At 34.1% G+C, this 24,937-nt stretch overlaps 1 protein-coding gene across 6 annotated transcripts in view; it reads right to left on the bottom strand.

Annotated features, from left to right (window-relative positions):
- Positions 1-751: 751 nt before the first annotated feature.
- The window catches only part of TUSC3 (tumor suppressor candidate 3), a 255,626-nt gene continuing 231,440 nt past the window's right edge, over positions 752-24,937 (bottom strand). For 3 of the 6 annotated variants that reach the window (XR_015548829.1, XR_015548828.1, XR_015548830.1), the window contains 4 exons: positions 19,089-19,163; positions 15,335-15,425; positions 11,511-11,605; positions 752-1,913 (listed from right to left, as the gene is read on the bottom strand). Coding sequence is in view for 3 of the 6 variants with exons in the window: in XM_087418453.1 (XP_087274579.1) it covers positions 8,665-8,683; positions 15,335-15,425; positions 19,089-19,163 (185 nt within the window). In the remaining 3 variants the exon portion in view is untranslated. The other 3 variants (XM_087418453.1, XM_087418454.1, XM_087418455.1) reach the window with 3 other exon arrangements.

Below are 24,937 nucleotides of genomic sequence, written 5' to 3' on the forward strand. Positions count from 1 at the left end.
TTACTAATCTGGGATAGCAGAATTCTCCTTACCTTGGTCATAGTCTCTGAGAACTACGGTCATGATTGGTTATGATTAAATACTATTAAGCTTTATAGAGAGATTAGATGTGTGTTGTTAATATTTAATCAATTGCACACTAACTGGAAGATAAGAATTTCGAGCTTTAAGGGGACAAACAAAAGTTAATTATAATTAATAAAAAAATGTTTATTTGTTAAATTTGGCCTCAAACTCCAATTGTAATATCTGTTCTGAATGGACTTTTGAAAATGTAAACATGCTCAATAGAGTAAGATTTACAGGTCAAGTGCTATGTAGGAAGAGGGATTAAACAAATGATTACATGATCATGCATTGTTTTTCCATAAATGCCATTCCAACACTAAATTTATCAATCTTTGAACACGAAATAGAGGAATTGTGATTTTTAATAACAGATTTGGGAATATGTGATAAGGTTAACATAATTCTGAATTATTATATAATTTTCACTGACTATCATCATGTTTTGAAAAGATAGCTTTTTTCCTGCTAGTACACATATTGCCCTGGGATTTAACTTAATATGCCCCTGTAGGCTTTTATATTTACCATTCTTTATTCCATTTCATAGATAAAATAAATAAATTTAGTGAATGTACACCTGGTTCCTGTTTGATTCTACACAGCTGGAACTCCCAACTAACAAAGTTCTCCATGGTCTATTATTCAGATCTTAGTGAAAATTAGATCACAAAGTCTGAAAAAATGGAGAAAAACAAAGTTTATTGAACTGCCTAAATAATTGTGTTTCTAAATTCTTCTTTGGGTAGCACCACAGAAAATAAAAATTCAGGTTTGAGAGTTTGAAAGCCCAGGTTACATGCTCTATTTTTTATTCTTTTTGGCTTTCCCCTTCTAATACTTGTACAAGTCAGACAAAATTTGCATTTCCTGTCTAATTTACAGAGTTGTTGTGAAGAACAAATACCATAACATACACGAAAGTGCTTTATAAACTAAAACAAGATATACAAACATAACAATGTTTAGACTCCTATATTTGGTTTTCAAGAAAGCTTCATTGAGTCACTCACTCGTATCAGGATAACTAGCTTTTATCTAGATTCAGGGAATGTGGTTTTGATGGCAAGTTTCCTCCATACAACACAAGGGGAAAATGGCTATAGTGGATTACTTTTGTAGTTTTAAGTCTGGATTCCTGGATGACACTTCTAAAGTTGGAGAAGAATTAATTCCTAGTTCTGGTATGTTGCTTCCTTGCCTGATGCCTTTAAGGTATGTTGATTTAGTCATGCTTTAGAATTATATCCTGGGAATAAGTTCCATTTCCCAGGTTAGGCATCCAAGTTGTAGGTACTATTCATCCAGCTCCCTGTCCTATACACTCTTATCTAGTTATGATTAATAAGAACAAAACACTATTTGTAACCATACACGTCCTCTATAACTGAAACTGCAGTAAGCATAATTTTTCAGCACATGACATATTTTCATGCATATACCTTATCTCTGTACAACCCCAAGAATTCTTTAACATACATTTCATAGTTTTCCCTCACTAACAATGTGACTTTCTTTACTAATGAGCGAACAGTTCTAAAACATGAATTCAGAATTACATTTTTTTATTTCAATCCTATAGCATACACTGAATATAATATGCTTGAAAACACTTCACTGTTTCCTTTGTTCTTTCCAGCGCTAATATTAAAGTTAACTGTCCATTTCTATGAGTTAAATTTACTAGGAAAACTGACATTTTAAAAAATTATACAAGCATAAGCTAGATCGTCACAATCCACAAGGAAATGAACTCAAGAATACAAACTAGGATGTCAGGAACACTTCATCTTCATGGTAAACATTCACTTTATGCAAATCCCATTTGGCTTCATTTAATTAAAAAGCTGAAAAAGAAAGAAAATTATGTGCTGAAAATAAGGAAAGCACAATATGTTTTTGATTTCATTCTAAATTAGTACATGCAAATATAACATAAAAATGTCATAATTATATTAATTCACCTCATTCTAATTTTTATCAGGGCAATTTCTCTGAACTAGCTCTTGTAATGGGGTCAGGCTTGTAGTGAGAATGGGTCGGGGGTGTGAGAAGATGCATATAAGAACTTGAACGTGTGGTGTTTAAGTCTGGGTAAAATATCCTATTTCTGTGAGCCACTCTCATTGTTGGCTAGACCAATAGCTAAATCAGCATTTAAACTGGCAAAGTAGAGGAAATAAAGGGAATGGATTGAAACAAATATTTGAAGTGGGTAGTTTCAATGTCCTAAAGAAAATATTTTTCTCATCATTCAATCTATAATTAGTTTATTTACATAAAATAAACACGATATTTTTAATGAAATGTATAATTTCATTATATTGAACAGCCAAAAAGAATGTATACATAAGTCAGTGTCATCAGATTCTGATGAAACATCACAAATAGATGCTTGTACATACAGAAATAAAAGGTAACTACTTTTCTTCCCTAAGCAAAGAAACTTACGAACAGAAGTTTGTTTGTAAAATGGTAAGTCAATTTAAAGAACACTTACTAAGCCTTTGTCTGATATTTGTACCTTTCTACTAACTTGTGGCATGTTTTTTTAAGTCTTGACAACATAAGATAACTTTGTAGGACAACCAGAGACAAGTCAATTTTTAACTAAATGTTAAAACAAAAATGAAATTAGTGGTTATTGTAGTTGAAAAGCCATGTAATTGGAAAACTGTTCAAACTAGTGAGTTTAATATTTGGATGTGTAAATTATAATACCCTAGGCATACACTGCTTCGTCTTTCTGAACCTCGGTTTCCTCATTAGTGAAAAGAATGCTTGTTTTGGATGCTCTCCAAAGTTCTCTCCAGTGCTAATATTTTATGATTCTGGTGATACTAGGTGCTAAAAGTAAATATATATTTTAAAATATATATTGTAAAACATTATGCATATTTATACATAATACATATTTAAAATATATATTAGATAAAAAATAAAATATAAATTATGCAGTACAAACTAAAACAATTACTCTGTATCTGTTTCTGAGAAATTATTACAGTAAAACACAAAAATCATGTGCTAATATCTATCTAGACACAGCAAGACATTGCTTCTATTTCTGATGATAACCAGTGAAGAATGATGTACTGCAAGGGTGAGCACCTCCATGAAGAAGGCCAGCAGTAACCTTCCTCAGAGCATTAAGCTAAAGCTGCCCTTCAATCTACATAACCCTTAGCAACACTGATGGCAAAGCAGATAGATGTGTCACTTGTAGATGAACTCCTTGGCATGTCCTGTCTTCCATGGTGAGCTTGCCTTTAAGATAAAGCTAACTGAAGAATGAGGGTTAATGAAAAAAAATGATCATGAAGTATTATAAACTGTAATTAAACTTGGAAAAATTATAACTTGAAGAAACTGAGGATTTGTAGTTTTTCTTTTTTTTTAAAGGACTGGTCTGAACATTTCAAGCTATGGGGCACTAAAGATCACTTTTTATCATTGCTAAAAATATTACCACCACAAAAGCAAAAACAGTAATATGACCTTTTATGATCATTTTATACTTCCTAACTTTTTGCAGCTAGAAAGGTTAAAAAGGCTCTATGATTTTCAGATGTTGCTACATTCACAGAGTAAAAGGATCTTTGTATTTTCTTAATATTAAAATAGACTAAGAATTCTTAGTTACCACATTATTTGTTCATGCTAGGGGTTTTTCAAAATTGAAATACTTTATTATTTAAAGAAAGCTGTTACGGGGCCGCCCGTGGTGTAGCACTCCTCTTCGGCAGCCCAGGATTCGCAGGTTCGGATCCCGGGCGTGGACCTATGCACCGCTTATCAAGCCATGCTGTGGCAGCGTCCCATATAAAGTAGAGGAAGATGGGCATGGATGTTAGCCCAGGGCCAATCTTCCTCAGCAAAAAGAGGAGGATTGGCAACAGATGTTAGCTCAAGGCTGATCTTCCTCACAGAAAAAAACAAAAAAAGAAAAAAAAATGCTGTTACAACAATCTTTTGTTTATATCTCATTATGAAATGACATATATTTAATTTTGAGCTGATCATCTATTAATTTTCCTATAATAAAGGATGAATCTAACAGTACTTCCTATTCTTTTACATTTAATCTTTTTCATAAAAAGTTATAAAAACTTCTTTACAAGTGTTTGTTCACAACGCTGGAAAGACGTGAAGCACAAAAGTGTCAACATTTTGTTAAAATGTTTCTTAGAAACGTATGAACTTTTATTCTCTAGGTAATCATTCAATAGTTCATATTTGATCTTTTATTTTCATGATATAAATATTAAATGTCCAAGGTGTGTTCCAGTATGAATGTTTTATATTGATCTTATCACTCAAGAGATTAGTCCCTCATTCCTGTCTATCAGTCTGACATATTTTTTTTCCTTTTCACATTTACGTGTCTAATAATTCTGATGTATAATCTCACAGTTCTCATAGATCTATGCTTCTAGCAGTGCTTGGATATTATCTTTCCTAATAATGTTTATCATAATAAAGTATAAAATGCTTTTATATCATACTTAAAAACTGTCGAATAGTAAAAACTGAATATATTCCTCTTATTTGGAATGTACTTTTCAATGTTGCAGTCTGTTTCCTCAGAGGGAGGCTGCCTTGGGTGCCACAGTCTGTTTCCTCAGAGGGAGGCTGCCTTGGGTGCCACCATCAACTTCTGTCTGGAGTTCTCTCCCCACTCTGTCATGATCTCATAGTTTATGGTAGTCTACACATGCATAACGCTGACTACCGAGACTGGCTTATTTTGAAGTGAATACATGCATGGCCAACTTTAACTCAGATAGCAATATAAGATGTAGGCTCTTTGGCAAGGGTAGTGAATTGTACACAGGGATATTAGATAGCAAGCCAGACTCAGCCCAATACGCTCCAGAAGCTACTCCTTCTCCTAGACTAAGGGGATGCAAATATTCCCTTCTAGTCTGTGTAACTTGATTACTCCTTAAAGTACATCAGGGATGCAGAGGGACACTGTGGATAGAAAGAAGGAAGGGGATAAAAGATCTCCACTTCTCTAAGTGTGGCTCTCTCCTAATTGCTCCCTCACAATGGCAAACATTCAGGATTTAGATAAAAATGCAGTCCTTGACTTGCTGAGGAGTGATGTCCTAAAAGTTCATTAGCAAGTTTCTTATTTGAAATTCAAAATAAGTCTTCCTAGAGGTATGCTATTTAAAGTGGTAGCTATTTTCTCAAATTCAGGCCCAAAAAAAGCCAGTTTCAATCAGGATTCAACAAAGACTTATTGATTATTGTGTAGAAGGACATTGTGCGTGGAAGGATTGCGCAAGCAATGGAACAATTGATAGTCATGGCCCTTATGTTTCTTTTCTATAGGCGAGAAAGAACCGGATACAAATAAGTATAATACTGTGACATACTTGATATGATGGCAAGTCAAAGTGTTATAGGAATTCCAAAACAAGCCAACAAAGCAAAACCCTGACTTTGAGAACAGGTGGAATGAAAGGATAGCAGCCTAGGCTGAAGGAGCTGATTGCAGAAAGGTATCAAAGTAGACATGAAGTGTTGTGTCCAGTCTGGCTAAACCAGGAGTCAGCACACTTGCTGTAAAAGGACAGAAAGTAACTATTTTAAACTTCGTGGGCCACAGGTCTCTGGTGAAATGACTCAACTAAGCTGTTGGAGTACAAAAGCAGCCACAGACAATACATAAATAAATCTGGATCTGCTCTAATAAAACTTTACTCATGGACACTAAAATTTGAATTTTGTATAATTTTCACGTCACAAAATATTCAGTTTTTCTTTTTCTTTTTTTGCAACGATTTAAAACTGTTCAAACCATTCTTAGTTTATGTGGCACACAAATGGGCAGTGGGCTAGATTCGGCCCACGGGCAGTGGCAGCTGACTCCTGCACTAAACCACAGGGTCACTGAAGGCTATAGTATAAAAAGAAACAGAAGAGACAGATGGAACCAAACTTAAAAGAATTTAAGGTGATTTATACAATGGAATTCTTACATAGCTAGCGAAAACATATTGTAGAAGAATAGTTAAGGGCACTGAAATATGCTCACGACGTAGGAAAGAAAAAAAGCAGCCTACAAAATCTGTACAGTATAATCCTTTCCTAGGGTCAAAACATATGCAAGCCCAACTGTTGACATTGATAACCTGGGTGTTAGGATTATGAAAATTTTATTTTCTTCATTTTGCTTATCTATATCTTCTAGAAGAACATGTATTAAGTTCCTCCTCTTTCTTGTTAGCTATTAATGGATTTTGATGAAGAAGCAACATAAGCTGTACATATCTTAAAATAATTCTGCATTCATCTAGAATGAGTAATGGCTTATGGAAGATAATGACTATACGTAGGGAGATAAGTCAAGAGGCTAGGTGATAGTCTGAAAAAAAAATACTGTGTACCTCAATTAAGAGAGCAGCAGTGGGAACAGAAAGTATGGAGGCCCAAAAGACTCCAAGGTTTCTATCTTGTATGACTGGAAGAACAGTGTCTTAGGGAAAACGGGGAGAAGGGGAGAAACGGGGGGGAGCAGAGATGAGGCTGGTTTTGGACATGTTGAGGGTGAGGTGGTAATGTGGTATTGAGGTCTAGTCCTAGATTTCAGGAGAAAGGTCAGGATTTGATACGATTATTTGGACTGAGAAGTAATCTAAAAGGAAAAAGGAAGGTGTAAGAGTGTCACGTTACAAAATCTAGGGTAAAACATTTCAAAGACAAGCTGGTCAACTCAAGTGCCAGAGAGGTATTGAGGGTTGCAGAGTGAGCAGAGACCTCTCCATTTGGTTACTGGGTGGTCACTGGAGACCCGTATTATATGTGGAGCATGTTTGTTCCTTTTCTCTTCCTGTGAAATAGCTGAACACGCACCAAATAGTGGTTTGTGTTTTGTTTTTTGTTTTTACTTATCTTGAATTAGTTACTCTATCTGTTCTCAGTGTTTAAAAAAAAAAAAAAAACGGAAGTACACAGTGCCCTTGAATGAATGAATTCTGTCCAGTTGGGAGCTGGTTAAATTCTCTACTGAGATCTTCAGCTGGAGAGAATTTTCTCGTGTATTGTTCTTACTTCCTGTTCTCAAACTGGGGAAGGAGTCAGGGAGATGTAACGGTTACATAACAGCACTGCCTCACAGAAATCATCTATGTGGTTAAGGAGCAGCTGCTCACATTTTGTTTTGATATCCAAAAAAAGTGCAAAAGGGAGGAAAAGCCTTGCTTCTTTACTAGAGCATGGATAGGCCACTAGTTGAATTTCCACTTCTGTTCCATTGGCCTTGTAGTTAGTAGAACTCAATGATTCACTGTTCTTAGGATTTTTTAAGCTTTACTCTATATTCCTAAGTATTCTAAGGAGATGCAAGGGAGAAATACATCATGGCTGTTAGCTGGACTCTTTAGCCAAAAGCCCTGAGGCTCTCTTCTTTGTAATAGATTACTGAACCCAGAAAAGTCTTCAAGTCTGAAGTAAATCATCTAAAAAAAGGGCTAAAGAAATTCAGGACTTTATTAGGAGTACAGAAAGAGATCTTTGGGAGTGGAAACCTTTCTAATCTATAGTCACACAAGATAACGGCTGTGAAGTCCAACTACTGCTAAGGCTACTTCTCTACAACAGCCTACACGGAGAGGGACATTTAGTAAGAGTTTTGATAATATGATTATTAATAAGTAGGCATGGTCAGAAACATGGATTCTAGGTCTAGGGGGAAAAAGAACAATATAGCTAGTATGTAGGGTAAGGTTGGGGGTTAGGTAAAGAACAGAGAACTCTTCTAGATCACAGGGGTTTCCTAGTCTTTTCCTGGTTTCAATGGGTTGCTACATGGTGGAGTTTCTGCCAGAGTAAGAAAGTTGTGTTTCCACAATGGAAATAACCCTATGAGAGAGCTACTTTTGAGGTATATGTCTGCTCAGACTATGTCTTCAGACGTTTAAGGGGTTGGAATGTGCATGCAAAATCAAAAAACGTGGATACAGAATTTTCTACAAAAATTACTTTGGATTTAGGTGGAGGTCCCTAGTATCTATTTCTGAAATTATCAAATGTTGATTTAAAAAAAAAATTTTTAGTACATGTTTAGAAGACTTGTATTTTGTTTTATTATCTGGGATATTAAGGTTTACATTGTGTGTTAGTGGGAAAAGGGATTTGATTACATTTTTTCGTATGAAGAATTAAACATATTTCTGTCAACTGTTTTCGTTCCGCTTTCCCCTCTAAAGTGATAAAACAGAGAAGTAACCACGTGGAATTATACTCTGTGGAGTGGAGGGCATATGCATGAATATGAACATTATTGTTTAAAATACATACTGTTTATCAAATAGTTAATTCCATGGGTCCAAGTTTAGTGCTAAAAATTTTCGTCTGAGGACTTGTCCCTGTAGCAGCTAAGTACAATAGCATAAGACTGGAATATGAGATCTCACAGTTAAAGGTCACCTTACATTTGTAAAACAATAGTTTGCTATAACTTTTCTTACTTATGAGATAAATATCATGGTCGTTATTTGAAAGATGAGGAAAACTGAGGCTCAGAGAAGATTAAAAGACTTGCCTGAGGTTACAGTTTTAAAGTGCCATGGTCCAAATCACATCTTCTCACTCAAAGTCCAGATCACTTTCCAATACACCACAATGAAATACAACAATATGGAAAAAATAGTCCTTGAGATTCAATTTCCATTTGTACAATATTATTACAAGATTGAGCACTGCATTCTTATCTAGGTAAGATCGGGGATAGACAATGGTGCCTTCATAACACTCCAGCTCTTCTCTAAATCATCTCTAAATCTTCGGTCCTTTAGTCATTCTTCAAACCTGGAACTCAGCATGAGAAAGGCAATCCCAGAGAAGTTCTTATCAGTGATATGTATAGTGGGTTGATCGCCACACCATTTCTATATTATTTTTCCAATTGTACAGCTCAAGACTGTGTTTTATATTTTCCCTGCAGATGAACGATCTACAGCTAAGATGTAGAAATGAACGTGATATTGCTAGACACCGTACATCCTGGGATTTTTTGCCTTGCTGTGCTTGTTCGCTATCACACTTTTCTCAAAATTCATATGAATGTCTTTCATTTCTAGCTGTTATTCTGTACTTTCCCTTACTGAATGTCAATCCATTTTTTTGTTGTTATTCATCATGTCTCAAAATAACCAAGGACATCATGAATTAAAGTATCTTTTTAAGACAATGGAAGATAGTTTCTATGTCCATTGTAAGCTTAATTAATATATATTTTTATTTTTCTGTTTTTTGATGCCAGCCTACTCAGAATCAATTTGAGGTTGCAATAAGTATCTTTAGAGCTCAGGTCTCTGGAATAATTATCTTTCCACACACCACATACCCCTTTAGGTGTGTGGAACAACCCGACAACTCCATGGGGTGTCATTTGATGTGAATTCCACCTTCTGGAGTTGTGCAATGTGGCAAACCAGTACTGTTCTCTTCACTATGTTTCTATCTTAATGGTTCCTGTTGCATTTAGATAAGGAACAAACAAGAAATGTTCTTGAGTAAACACAGTTAACAAGTCTATGAAGAGCACCTGCTATGTGCACCGCACTTTGGAGATATAAAAAAGGTATTTTCAAGGATCCTTCTCCAAAATACCTTAGAATATTCTAGAATGGAAAAGACTTCAACACACGAAACAGTTATATATGAATACTTAATGAAAAATGTAATGCAGTAGATGCTACCGAATAATCACGTGCTAAAATGTCTAGTGCAGGTAAGAAGTAGGGGAAGGAATTAATATTTATTGAGAACCCACTACAGTTCAGGCACTACAAATCGATTATATAATTTATCCCCACAAAATTCAGATATAAGTATTATTATACCAAGTTTACAGGTGAAGAAACAGGCTTAACAAAGTTAAATATCTTGGCAAAAGATACAGAAATGAGACAAATTTAACAATCAAGACTGTCTCCAACCCCATAAAACCACTATTTTAGAGGTGAGGAAAAATGAGACTCAGAGAAGTTAAGTAACTAACTCCAAGTCCCAAAGTTAGTGAAGAGAGAAGCTAAGATCCAAACTCAGCCTTGTGTGACTGCAGAGCCAGAGCTCTGAACTACACACAAAACTATATATGGAACTTGAACTCAGGTTTTCTGATTCTAAATATTATTTTTCCATTCTACCACACTATCTCTCTAAGATAACTAAAGAGTCTGATAAACAGGAAGAAAGTGATAGAATTAATATAGAATATTTCATGTTATTTTTCTACTAAACTAGAGACTTGATGTGTCATAAATAATTTTATAAAATTTTCTGAAGAAAATTTTTGAGAGTCAAAATGTGTTACTGGAAAATACTGGGGAAGTAATTACCCGTAAGTGAAGATGATTATGTATCTCTACGTGAACTTTGCTCTTCTGAGAAAGAGGAACAAGCCTTAACATTAATTTTTCTTTAATATACAAAATGAATTCAGTGCTACCACTGGAATAAAATTATTCTCTGAACTATGGCTGAGATGGTAATTAGATCAAATTCTTAATAATCTTGATATTTCACTGGTAGTTTCAAGGGACTCAGGAGCCCAATTAAGTTCATCAAAAGGTTCAGAGAAATCTATCCTTCACTCGACTGACTCATGCAAACATAAAGCAACAGTTACCTAACCTTCAGTGTTAAGAAAAATCCTGTTTAGAAAAAAGTAGACTAAATATAAATGAGCTTAAAATCTTTATATCAGAATTAATGATAATAATTAGTATCAAACATTTATTAATTGATACTATGTGCCGTTTACCATGTACTAGGCAATGTGCTAAGTGACTTGCATTCTCTCATGTAATCCTTACAATAGTCAAACGAAGTATGTAAAATTTTTTCCATTGACAAATGAGAAAACTAAGGTTTAGAAAAGTAACTTGTCCAAGGTGACAAAGCTCGTAACAAGCAGATCAGAGATTTAAATCAGGAAAGCCCGCTTATTGAAACTGAAAAGACAATCTGGGAGAATTTAATGATGGTGTGAAACACATCAATACTAGAAAAAATCCTTAAGACTAACATGTGGGGAAAATGTAAAGGAATAGGATAAACATTTAAAATAGACTTTTATTCCCTTCAGCAGGTACACAGATTGACCAAAAAAAATAGCAGTGTGAAATACTAAAAAAATATGATGATGTGCAAAAATGTTTATGGTTTTGTGAGGTGTAAGATTAAAATAAAAACAAATGAATAAAAAACAAAAAGATCACTCTATATAGAAGAAATTAAAGGTTGCAGATTAAACAGAATTCAAAATCATAAGGAAATAATGAAAAAATTAATTTAAAGATAATTCTGGACATAGTTCTGTGGATCAGTGGTATTTCTTGGTACAAAAGTTATAATTCACAGAAATTTCAAAGGAAGACATCAATAGTCACAAAACGCAGACGCATTACACCCAAGCAAGTACATACTTTGCAAAGTGTTGGAGATAAAGCCGCTGGCTAAAGGTGATTTTTAAATTAGCAGATGGTGTTCTCTTCAAATCTGCATCTTCATTAAGGGATATCTGTAGAGTATTATCCAAAGCACAGGGATTATCTAAAGTAGGTAGAAGTGGGAGGTTTTTCCATTCTTTTTGAAGAACAATGTATATTTGTCCTTGCAGCTCATCTCAAAGGCAAGGATATGGTCTTGGTTGAGAAATTATTCTTCAATGTCTGTCTGTCACAAACAATTGGATTGATTTCGCTCTTGGTCCCCAGGGTTTATGATTCAATATAGAATGGTCTAACTCTCTTTTAAAGATGGACATGCACAAATGTCTTTTCACAAGTACTCAAGCCAGGACATACCTTCTGGAATATGTTCTGCAGGTTTTCCTTTTCCTAGAATGATGGTGTCCTGTATCTCCTTCCCTACAAACTGCCTTTATCTGCTTTGATCAAGGTTTGTTTGTTTTTTGTCAAGTACTATAATGCTGGTTTCCTAGATATATGCTTCTGGGAATACAACGTGTTCCTTAAGAATGTGGTGTTATGTTCATAATTGACCAACCTGCTCCTATAGGATAATTCAGTGGGAAAAGGTCTCCCACTTCTTCATCAACATCTCACCTTTCAACTCTTCTCAGAATTATTTCTCTCTTCCTTTCTTTCATTTATTCCCTCTCTTACTTTCACTTTGCCATCACCTTTGCTTTTTCTCCAGTGAACTAGTGGTATAGATGTAGATTTTTTCCCGTGTACTGTCAGGTTTTTAGAATTTAGCTCAGGATTTATCCAAATCTCTGGCATATATTCTCTGCAGTCCTTCTAGTAACACGTGCTCTTGGTGTTTATCATCTATTTATTACCATGATCATTCACAAGGGAACTGATAAAATTTCTGAGCAACAAAAACCTTATTCTGAAGGAAAAGGATATGGTGGAATAAAAACAAAACTCAGCAGTATTTACCATTACTAAGGTAACTTTAGCATATATCCATGTACTAGGCTAATAAAAGGGAATAAAAATTTTCAAACGAAAAATTGGTATTTTTTTGTTCATAATGCTCCCCTAAACCATATTTTGCCAGCTCAGAGGGATGGTGTAAACTTAATGAAGGGAACATATATCCTATAAACCTGACAAAGCACGAGCATTTGGGTATGAATGATCAGAAAGGGATGATCTCAGTGCTATAAGGATTATGGAAGCTGGACAAATAATTCACCTCTACATCCATGGAAAAGACAGAATGCAGAAAAGCAGAGAAAAATTAATGTTCTCAAGAGGCTGAAGAGAAATAGTAGAAAGCTTTAATGTGATATTGGAAGAGATAATTAAACCAAAATAATTATTTAAATTGGACAGTGGAATAGTTGAATAATTGAGTCATGAAATAGCACAGCAAAGGAGAGAGAGAGCTCGGAAGAGCTATTGCAACACCAGAATCCTGCCTTCCATTTCTCTACAGGACCATGTAACACTCTTAGCACACCTGGTTTCCCAAGCTTCTGTGCTAGGCTCTGTTCTGATTCTGTTTTTTGGCAGCTCCTTTTTATGGGTTTTCACATAACTATGTCAAATTTCATATTCACAAACTACTCTTGGGCATGATTTCTACCTCTGACTTCTAACAAGAGATTTCATCTACATTTCCAGCCCCATGAGGCCAGCTGATGGCAAGCCCATTCCTTGTTCAGCCTGGTGGGGCCTTGATAAGGGCGTGGAACTGGTTACACAGTAAGCCTGTTCAACGCTATGTTCATAAAGACATAAGCAAGCATGTACTGTGGTTCAGAACAGCTTACTAAGTATATCTAGTGTGAGGCCTAGGATATGTATTTGAAAAGCTTCCTGGGTGATTTATACGTTTACTCCTGGTAAGGAATGAGAGTACTGAAGAGTTATTATACTGAATGACGACTACGCTTTGGAAAAGTACAAACTCAAAGACTCTTCATAGGATAACAAAAACAGTGCTGGCAAATGTAACATTATTCTATGGAACCAGTAGAAACGTAACCTTTCTCTATGTTTCCTAGTCATTATATTGCTGTGTCAGAGAACAGTCTACACAGGGAACAATATTCTGGTGTGATTGGGTACTCTGATACACAAGGAAAGCTGAAATTTGCTCTTTATCTTCCCCCATTTTCTGTCAACTACACAGGGTTGAAGAATTTCACAACATCCCTTACCATACTTTACCTTTTATAAAAAGAGAGATACCTTTTCTTTGACATACTGTATGTGCTATAGATTGAAATGAATTAATTTTTAAGTCTTTTTGGCATCCTGGATAAAAAACTTAAGAGAAAAAGAAATACTCTTTTACGGATTCCATTATATAACACATGCAAATCAAACTAAGGCTCAAATCATACAGAATCGTGGTTCTCAATCCTAGGGTAGGGGAAAGAGAAACACATAACTTTATCTTTCTTGGGTATACTTAATCTTGCATTTGATTAGTCTGATCATTTCATATTTTCAAAACGAAAATTGGCTGGCTATCTAACGTCAAGAATAAAATGAAAAACTGGAGACTTGACCTGCCTTTCTTATTACTCTTATTGCCCTTAAAACTAACATTTTAAAAAAATCCATTTATACTGCAGGTAGGCTTTAAGGCTGATGATCTCACAGCTCAGATCTGTTACACGTATTTCTTCCATTCCTTTAGTATATTTATTTTTTAATGGGTGTGGAAAGAAGAGAATTGGAAGTGTGTCTCTGTCCATATGAGAAAACAGAGAGGTGGGGTTGAAGAGTCTTATTCTTCTGTTATAACCACATAATCAGATCTCCCTGTTATGGGATTAGTTTTGTCTCCCAGATAAAGCTATATATAGTTGCCATAATTTATGTAGAAACATTCTCTTAAAAATAACTGCACAGTTCATATGTGGAAGGGTTGTAAGGTATGATGAGATTTCATTTTCTATCAATATATCACTAGTTCTACTATCTCGGCAGAAATAGTCTTCAAAATCTCTGAAAAAGGAAATATAGGACCTTTACTTCTTCATTAGAGAGAAAGATGGGTTAAGCTATTAGACTCCCTAGAGAAAGAGAAAGTAGAATATTTATTCCTTTAAGAGAAGCTGAGGGAGGAATATGCACAAGAAGCAAATCTATGCCTAATCCATAAACTGAACAACTGTAGTTTGGCACATCAATTGTATTGTGCTTTATTAAAAGTATAGTTGGGTTATTATAACGTGGCTTCAGAATGAATTTCCACCATCTTCCCACCTCCAATTATGACAATATGTTGGTGAAAATCTTATTTAGTATTCATTATGATAACTTCTAGTGACCAGAGATTATTTTATCATTTAATTTTCCCTTTCAAATTGGCTTTTCTTATTTGAAAAAGCTAAAACTTTGCAGAATTCAAAAGATGATGCAAAGTTCATTAGAACTGAATAGTAGATTATGAGGAAAAAATCTGCAAATGAAATAAAAATCATGATGGATAGACATACCAAGAGAAGAAGAAATTTTGATGAATTCCACAAAGCTTAAACTCCATTTTGTTATATGTACATATATAATATACATATAATATGTATCTCTAAAATGAAACTACAGTCTGCTTGGGAACAGGGACCATGCCTTATATCTCCTTTGTATAGTCTATGCTGAACACATGGCAGGTGCTCAAAAACTTGCTTAACTGAGTTTAAAATCACTTGGCGAATGAGTTAGCTACTTTATATTAATTCTTAAATACATATTAACCATTGAAATTGGATTTATTCTATTAGTTAAAAATGAAGACATTCACATTAGTATAATGATATTACCTGTAAGGATAGCCGTGGTACTTGGAACGAAATATTGAAAGTAGAAAACTGAAGAAGAAGACCACCAGGCCTAATCCCACTAGGCAAATTACTAGGAAGAGACAGAAAATACCATTAGTGCCTAGACACATGCAACCGAAATGTTTATATTTTTTAAATGCATTCAATTAATTACAGTATACTCACATTTAACAGTTCAAGGCACTTACAGGTACAACAAACCAGATAATCCAAAATACAATGTATTCACTATTTTCCACATTCTTCTCAATGAAAATGTACTATTTGGGGTATGAAAACAACAAGTGACTGATCTAAGGCTTCTGGTGGTTTTCTTCTCTTACAGAGTTCCTACAAGTACTAAAATGCCCCAGAGGGATCAAAACAAAACAAAATATGTGATACACCACAAATAAGATCATCAGCCCCAGCATTAGGAAGCATTGGCTACATTAGCAGAGACATTTGCATTATTAGAATGCTAAATATAATTTTATTCTTTTCAGATGCCACACAATATTTACCAAGAAATATCATTTTAGATTATTGGCTAGATTATTGCTTCAGTGAAACTCTGTTACTTAGAAATAGTTCATCCTAGTGTACAGAAGGCTAGGAATAAAAGCTTGGAGAGTGAGAGAATATGGACTCTGTGGGAGCCAAATGGGGAGAAAAATCCCCCTAAATAACAGGTAATAGTGTCAAAGTATTATTGCTGTTTGTTTTACAAAAGAACAGAGGGCATATGCTACAGTAGAATGTGCTATGCTGTGCTCTAGGTTTTCAGTGTTACTCTGTCCCAGGCAAGCTGACAATAGGGAAATTACTTTTTTTTTCTTTTCCTAAAAATAAAATATATATACAAATATACATTTTTATAATATATATTTATAATAAGATATTACTATAAATACATTTATATATTTATAACATATATCTTTAGCATATAAAATATATATTTGCACATATATTTTAGATATTTAATTGAACAAGATTCACTGCTATTATTAGTAAAATAAATCTAAACATGTTTATAAAATTTAAATGCTTAAAAATCTGAGCCAATTAAATGCAGCTATGTTTAGAATGAAATAAAACACATACATTTAAAGAAACTGAAATTTATGTAGATTTGTTCTGTAAATAAGTGGAAATTAGAGTTATCTCTTAATAAGAAATATCTAAACATTTCTGAAGAATTAAACATTTGCACAATACTTGTATCCTTTCGTTAGTTTCAGGGAGTTCTTTAAAAACACTGAAAAATATCCAAAATAATTAATTATAAAAGAAAGGGGAAGACAAGAGAAAAGAGATTAAATACACTAAGGCAGAAGAAGACAAGGAAAATTAAACAGTTCCGTATATCTCTATAATGATGAAATATAATTTAAAAAAAATCTTCTGGCATCTAAATGAGACCAGGTTTAATTAAATCCTGGAAATTAGGGAGTAGATAAGATATGGCATTGTCAACATATGGGTTAGAAATCCATCAGTGAGTTTTCATTCAGCTCTGTACGAATATCATTCTCAGTTTTGAGCACAAATTGTGGAAAGTCATAAGTGCTTAATAGCATTCAATTGCAGCCTCTGTGATATTTCATTTCAGACAACACTCATGCAGTTGAACTTCAAATGAATACTGGCAGAAAATAAAGCAAAAAATAGGTTGTGGAATATCACAAAATGAAAAACACCTTTTTTTTTTTAAATTGTAGAATATTCAATTCAGGCACTAGATACAGCATATTAACAACTCCGCTTACAATCTTACTAAACCTAGAGTTAATTATATGATGCTTTACTTGATACTTTCCCACATTTGGTATTTTCACTCAACACTTCATTCTTTCCTCTCTCTCCCCTTTTTAAAAAAAATTTTTCAGAAGCCAAATAAAACACTCTTCATTCTCTTTGCCACTTTTAGTAGCTCATTTGGTTGTGGTCAATGGGAAATGAGGCTCGTGATACATGACAAGTAAAACAGAATCTATTTAACTGATTCTAGGCAGTGCAACAAAATAACGCTACTCAAGTACCATTGTGCATATGGGGAAGGGAGAGGAATCGAGTGAAGGGTCAGTAACCACTAAATGAACCACTATAGCCCACACAAGATAACATACTTTGAAGAAGAAAACACTATGACGACACAGCATTCTGACCTAGGCAATAATAATCACAGTAGTTGTATTATATCAAAAATAAAAATCACACTAGAATCAAAAAGCAATAATTTAAAGATATATTTCCTTTTTCTCTCTCACATACACGCACGCACACACACACACACACACACACAAGTAAATAACCTGGCAGTGGGTGGGGGTTGCAGTGGTAAATACAGAAATACCTACCAAGAGGAAAGTTGGAAGCAGTGCTTTTATAATATCATAGAGATTGTGAGATTAAAAAATTACTACATATTTCTTTCTTACTTATACAACAGGATATATGACAAATATATAATCACATAAGAATTTGTCCTCATAAACATTATTTGTCAATCCCCAAAACATCACATGTTTATTCAAAAGACATATCATAAAATGATATTCTGAACAGTGCCTAACTAAACAAAGTAATGTGTTCATTTCTTCTGTGGTTTCTTTACAATGGTCTGTAGACAGCATCATGGGAAAACAGAGGGTAGACTACACTGTATATTACATCCAAAACAGTTCGACACTTGAGACACCTAAGTATTTAGAAGTCACTATGATTTACTTACCTACATGCCTCTCTAGTGAAAATTCCATAAAGAAAATAAGTCTAGATTTTTATTTTAAACTTAATAAATTATTAGTCTTTTTCAGATACCCACGCTCCTCATACATAAATTCTGGGCTTTGAAAAGGGTTCAGAAATGCAAAACACATTGAGAACAAAGTTACTTATAGGTTTGTGGAAGTATAATCATAAAATCACATAGGGATTTGATATTAATTATAAAAATGTATGAGGCAGAAAATACTGAATTTAAGGCCCTCCATCCGTTTCTAACCTATGTTCTTCAGGGCAGAAGATTTCTCCTATGTGCTCTTACCTTTTTCTGCCCAAATTTGTTATTTTACAAAAATGTATTTCTTCCTACAATCCCCTGAGACAAACAGTTCCATCAAAGGACAAGACACAGCTTGCTTAAAAACATAATGCTGGAACTTGGTGGGGCTGTAAATCTTGGAATATCATTGGAAAAGGCAAAGACCCTGGAAAAGATAGTATCAAGAGATGCCTTCTTTTTAAATGTTGATAAAAGGAGGTCTGGAGGTAATTGGAAGGTATTATAATATTTTAGCGTACAAAATGTATGTGAAAACTTCTCTGCCTGAGTCAGTCCTTGAATGCATACCTGATTCTTGCGGCATAGGGAACATATCAAATGCCAACAAAATCTTGAAGACTCTGCCCACAGAATTTTCCATCTCTCCCTGTGGGGTGGATGTCACTACAGAGAGACCAGCTTTAGTAGAGATGGTCAGTGTCCCCCTGACAAGGGTGAATAACAGCTCTCATTTATACGCAATTCCACAAAAAAAATCACCTATTTCTGTTTTGGAAGAAATATATTTTTAAGTACTTGCAAACACATCCAAGAAATAGAAGAAAATAAAAAAACACCACAACCTTCCTTAAACCAGAACACTTCTTCAGAAGTTTGTTTACAAAGCACTTTTACATATTTTCCATTTGATTTAAATGAATCTTAAGACTAAAACAAAATTACAAAAATAGCAACAGAGAGACTTACTCCGTCTTTTTCCAACATCTCCTTTGGATGTTGCCGCTTCATTTAGGAGAACCATCCCCATGGTGATAGCAGCATCTATAGCAGTTGTCAAGGAAACAGTAGAAATAGATGCAAATAAAATCTATTAATTTTTCTGGATCTGAACACAATGTGTTCCATTCCAGAATGGTTAAATTACAAATGCACACAGAGGTAAATACAATTTAGTCTCTTTATTTAACATAAAACTGCAATTCTTTATGTATTTAAATATGCCTTAATTTTTAAAATATATAACCTGAAACTTCAACTTGTGATATTTTGAAAGTCTAATTCTAAATGCTCTTAAGTTCCAGGAGGTTCATAGCGCATATGAATTATATGAACTCCCAAAACCAGTTATGACATTTCACATTATGCATCAAGATATGCACTAGTTACAGTCACAGTGATACATTTCATTGGCAATCATGGAAAATTAGAATATATTAGCATGATTACCCCCCATTTTCACAGTGAGTGTTTATGTGCATAGCTTTCTTTTTCTTGACTTCTAATGTGTTGTTTCATAGACTATTTTTTTTAAGAAATCTTTATTAAGGTCAAGTATTGTTACTTGGCAATTTTTTGGTATTCAATTACAAGCCTTACAAAAGCAAACAAGCACATTATAATAAAACAGTCTAACGGCCTTAGCAGGATCTTGATCTATTCAGTTAATTGACATTTTAAGAATGAGAATACAAAATTACTTCCATACTTCATGTCTGCTTGGGTGTAGTCATGCCATGCTGAAAGAACCTAAGGTTTAAGAGAATGATGGGACTTTTCACCTTTATAAGAACATTCTTGGCCATGTTAATAAAACATTTTCGATATGGACTAATGTTAAAATTTAAGAACTCATCAATTCTGGAAATATATTTATTAAGTATTCTGCCCAAATGACTAATGGATTAAAAAGTGAAAAAAATAATTTTAGTCCAAAAATTCCTCCATTTGCTTAAGTAATTTTATTATGATTTCCTTGTGTTCATTTCCACTGCTGTATGTGTAGGACCAGCATCAATCAGTCTCCTGTGCAGGATGTCTCTACAAAGTGCCTTCTATTCCAAATAGAGAAAGCTCAAAGGATGTTGTCTGGCTGTATCTGTACAATCAAGTGGAGGAGCTCAGATGAAATTCTGCAGAGTAAATATTTCCAGTCTGTTTTCTGGCTAGAAATAACCAGAAATAATAAGTAATAATAGTATTTATATTTGAGTCTGTCTGCATGACCATGTTATCCAACTTCTGGATAATAATAAATGTCTGACTTCTCCAGTTAGGCATTCACGTTTACACTGAGCTCTCTGCACAAATGGTTTTCAATCTATTCTATTTATTTATAGCAACCCCTTATGGAACCCTTTCTGGAGGAAAAAAACCAACCAACCAACCAATCTTGGTTGGAAGCCTAATGTATACAAGAGAAAAAGCCGCTACCAGCCCTACGCAATACTAACCCCCAGCCACCTTGCCCAACACACATATCTACCATATAGTACCACTGAACTTTTAGGGATCCATGATACACAGTTTGAAAACCACTGAAATTTAGATAATTACTGAATTCCTTAAGTTTCACTCATGTAGTGACGGCCTGAAAAGGATGATGTGAGAGAATGAATGTTTCATACCACCAGTATGACAGTCTGTGGACTTCAAGGATTCCTTATTCTTAAGGTGTTTTGGACAATCTACTGACATAAATGCCCCCAAGTCCATAGTCATAGGGCATTGCTAATAATAAAATGATGGAAAACAAATTAAAGGCTTGTATCACTCAAACTGTTCACATGTAGGGAATTTCTACTGCTTAACTTAGTTCACTGGAGCAGACTAATGTGAATGATATAGATCCTCAATAAGGAGTTAAATTAGGTTTCCCCATTCATCATTCTCTGGTAACACCCTTTAATATTCATGTATAAATTTTAATCCACACATTTAAATATACATATTAGATCTACTGAAAATTCATATAGAATTAACAGATTATTTTAACTGACAAAATATTTTTTGCAAATATTCAAAATATAAATGACATTTAAAAATGATTTTTATGTAGATATCATATACAAAACAAATACTCATTTTAATACCTCCATTTGCTAGGCAGCTTCTAAAATTCCATTAATAAAATCATGGAGAAAATGGCACTATTTGTATTTCTGGGGAAAATAAGGTTTACAAAATTAAATCCTTTAAAATTTTAATGAGAGTAAACCATATATGAAAATGTTCTCAAGGTAAAATTTTATACACACAAACACCCGTGTGCACAAATGTATGTGTTTTAAACACACATACATAGACAAGATCTCAGGGAAAAGTACATTTCATTGGATATTAACTATGTCACCCAAGAGTACCTCATCCCTATTAATATATCTTCATGTCATTTTTACTATTCTCCCTTTGTAAATTGTTACAATGTGAAAACTATATGAGCAACAATTCTCATTGGAATTGCTTTAAAATTTCACACAAATTCAAACAATGTTGTGACAGAACATTATGTATAGGATTTTCATAAGAGTATACCACATTTTATTGCTTTATCTTACTGATGAGCAACTGTTTCCAAATGTTTGCTATTACAAATATTCCCACAAAGAATATCTTTTTACATGTAGGTGTACAGTTATTTTCTCTAGCGTCTACACATAGAGGTAGAGTTTTTGACAGGCTGTGCATGTGTATTTTCAAATTTACTAGGTACAATCATACTGTATTTTTCTTACATCTCACCAATATAGTACTGCCAAACTACTGATTTTATCAAACTGATGCATGGGGATCTATATTAATAGTGAGTCTGAGCATCTTTTCATCTGTTCATTATTCTTTTTTTGTTTAATCTTTTGTATACTGCTTGTTTATTTTTATTTTTTTCCCATTTTCCCATAAGCATATTTACCTTTTTTTTTTTTAATTTGTAGAATGCCTCATTTTTTTCTGGATATGAATTGATTGAAGTGTTGCATACAGATTCTCCTACTTTATGTGTTATTGTTTATCTACTTATCTACTTATTTAATAGTAATAACCAACATTTATTTACCCCAACTATGTGCAGGCAACTGGGCTAAGAACTTTACATGGATTCCTCTCCCTAAGCCCCTTAAAAATGCTGTGAGGGGGACACTGTTTTATTCTTATTTATAAATAGGAATAACGAAACTTACAGAGGTTAAATAACTGGGACAGAGTGTTAATTCTGGAGCCAGACTTCAAGCCCAGGCTATCTGAGTCCAAAGCCTGTTGGCTCTTAACTATTTTGCAATAGAAGCCCTCTCTCTTTTTTTTTTAACTGAATATAGTTGACATATAACATTGTGTAAATTTAAGATGTGCAACATGTTACTTTGCTACATATACATATTGTAATATGATTGCCATAGTAGTGATAGCACCTCTATCCCATTATATAATTATCCTTTCTTTTCAGTGGATAGAATAATCAAGTTCTAGTGTCTTAGCAAGTTTGATGATTATAGTACGATACTGTTGTCTATATTCATTATACTGTGTATTAGATCTCTGGCTTATTTGCTACCTGTTCTAAGTTTGTACCTTAAACAACATCTGTCTTATCTCCCAACCCCCTACTCCCTGGTAACCATTATTTTACTCTCTGTTTTTACAAATTTGGCTTTTTTAGATTCCACATATAATTCATATCATACAGTACGTGTCTTTCTCTGACTTATCTCACTTAGCATAATGTGCTCAAGGTCCATTCATGTTGTTGCAAATAGACGATGCCCTTCTTTCTCTTGGCTGAATAACGTTCCACTGTATATATCTACATCTACCTCACATTTTCTTTATCCATTCATCTATCAGTGGACACTTAGGTTGTTTCCATATCTTGGTTATTGTAAATAATGCTGCAGTGAACACAGGGGTGCATGTATCTTTTCGAATTATTGTTTTCATTTTCTTCGGATAAATACCCAGAAGTGGAATTGCAGGATCACACAGTAGCTCTATTTTTAATTTTTGAAGAACCTCCATACTGTTTTCTATGGTGGGTGTACCAATTTACATCCCTACTAATGGTTCCCTTTTTTCTACATCCTTGCCAACACTTATTTGTTGTCTTTTTGATAGATAATAGTCATTCTAATAGGTGCAAGGTGATAACCTATTGTGGTTTTGATTTGCATTTCCCTGATGATTAGCGATGTCGAGCATCTTTTCACGTATCTGTTAGCTATTTGGATGTCTTCTTCGTAAAAATGTCTATTTAGCTCTTCTGTCCATTTTTATTTCGATTGCTGTTTTTTTTGTTATGAGGTTGCATGAGTTCTTATTTTGGATATTAACCCTTATCCAACATATGGTTTGCAAAAGTTTTCTCCCATTCTGTAGGTTGCCTTTTCATTTTGTTGATTGTTTCTTTTGCCACGTAGAAGCTTTTAAGTTTGGTGTAGTCCCCTTTGCTGACTTTCTGCTTTTGTTGTTTGTGTTTTTGTGACATATCCAAAGAATCATTGCCAAGACCAACGTCTAGGTGCTTCTTCCCTGTGTTTTCTTCTAGGAGTTTTATAGTATCAGCTCTTATGTTGGTCTTTGGTCCATTTTGAGTTAATTTTTGTGAGTGGGATACGATAGGGGTCCAATTTCATTGATCTGCATGAGTTTATCCTGTTTTCCCAATACCACTTGTTGAAGGGACTATTGTTTCCCCAATGAATGCTCTTAGCTCCCTTATTGAATATCAATTGACCTAATAAGCAGGGGTTTATTTTGGGGCTGTCTATTCTGCTCCATTGGTCTATATGTCCATTTTTGTGCCAGTATCCCATACTGTTTTTATTACTATAGCCTTGTAGTATAATTTGAAATCTGGGAGTATGATACCTCTGGCTTCGTTCTTTTTCCTCAGGATTGCTTTGGTTATTCAGGGTCTTTTGTGGTTCCATACAAATTTTATGATCGTTTTTTCTATTTCCGTGAAAAATATGCCTTTAATATCTTGATGGGGATTGTGTTAAATGTGTAGATGGCTTTGGGGAGTAGACATTTTTAACAACATTAATTCTTCTATCCACAAACACAGATGTCTATTTGTTTGTGTCTTTTGATTTCTTTCAGCAAAGTCCTGTAGTTTTTGTTGTATACATCTTTCACTTCCTCGGTTAAATTTATTCCTAAGGATCTTACTGTTTTTGATGCTGTTGTGAATGGGATAGTTTTCTTCATTTCTTTTTCAGATGTTTCATCATTAGTGTATAAAAATGCAACTGATTTCAGTATGTTGATTTTGTATCCTGCAACTTTATTGAAATTGTTGATTAATTCCAACAGTTTTTTGGTTGAGTTTTGGAATTTTCAAAATATAAGATCATATCATCTGCAAATAGCAACAGTTTTGCTTCTTCCTTTCTGATCTGGATGCCTTTTATTTCTTTGTCTTGCCTAATTGCTCTGCCAGGACTTCCAGTACTATATTGAATAAGAGTAGTGAGAGTGGGCACGCTTGTCTTATTCCTGATCTTAAAGGAGAACTTTTCCGTTTTTATCCATTGAGTATAACGTTAGCTGTGGGTTTCTCGTTCATGGCCTTTACTACGTTAAGGTATGTTCTGAGTAGACTCAATCTGTTGAGGATTTTTATCATGAAACGACGTTGTATTTTGTCAAATGCTTTTTCTATGTCTATTGAGATGATCGTGTGATTTTTATCTTTCATTTTATTGACATTATGTATTACCTTCATTGATTTGCATATGTTGAACCATCCTCGCAGCCCAGGGATAAACCCCACTTGGTCATAGTGTATAATCCTTTTTTATGTGTTCTTGAATTTGTTTGCTAAT

Source organism: Ceratotherium simum, chromosome 28, assembly GCF_057802395.1.
Source record: "Ceratotherium simum simum isolate JZ-2026a chromosome 28, ASM5780239v1, whole genome shotgun sequence".
Taxonomy (NCBI): Eukaryota; Metazoa; Chordata; class Mammalia; order Perissodactyla; family Rhinocerotidae; genus Ceratotherium; species Ceratotherium simum.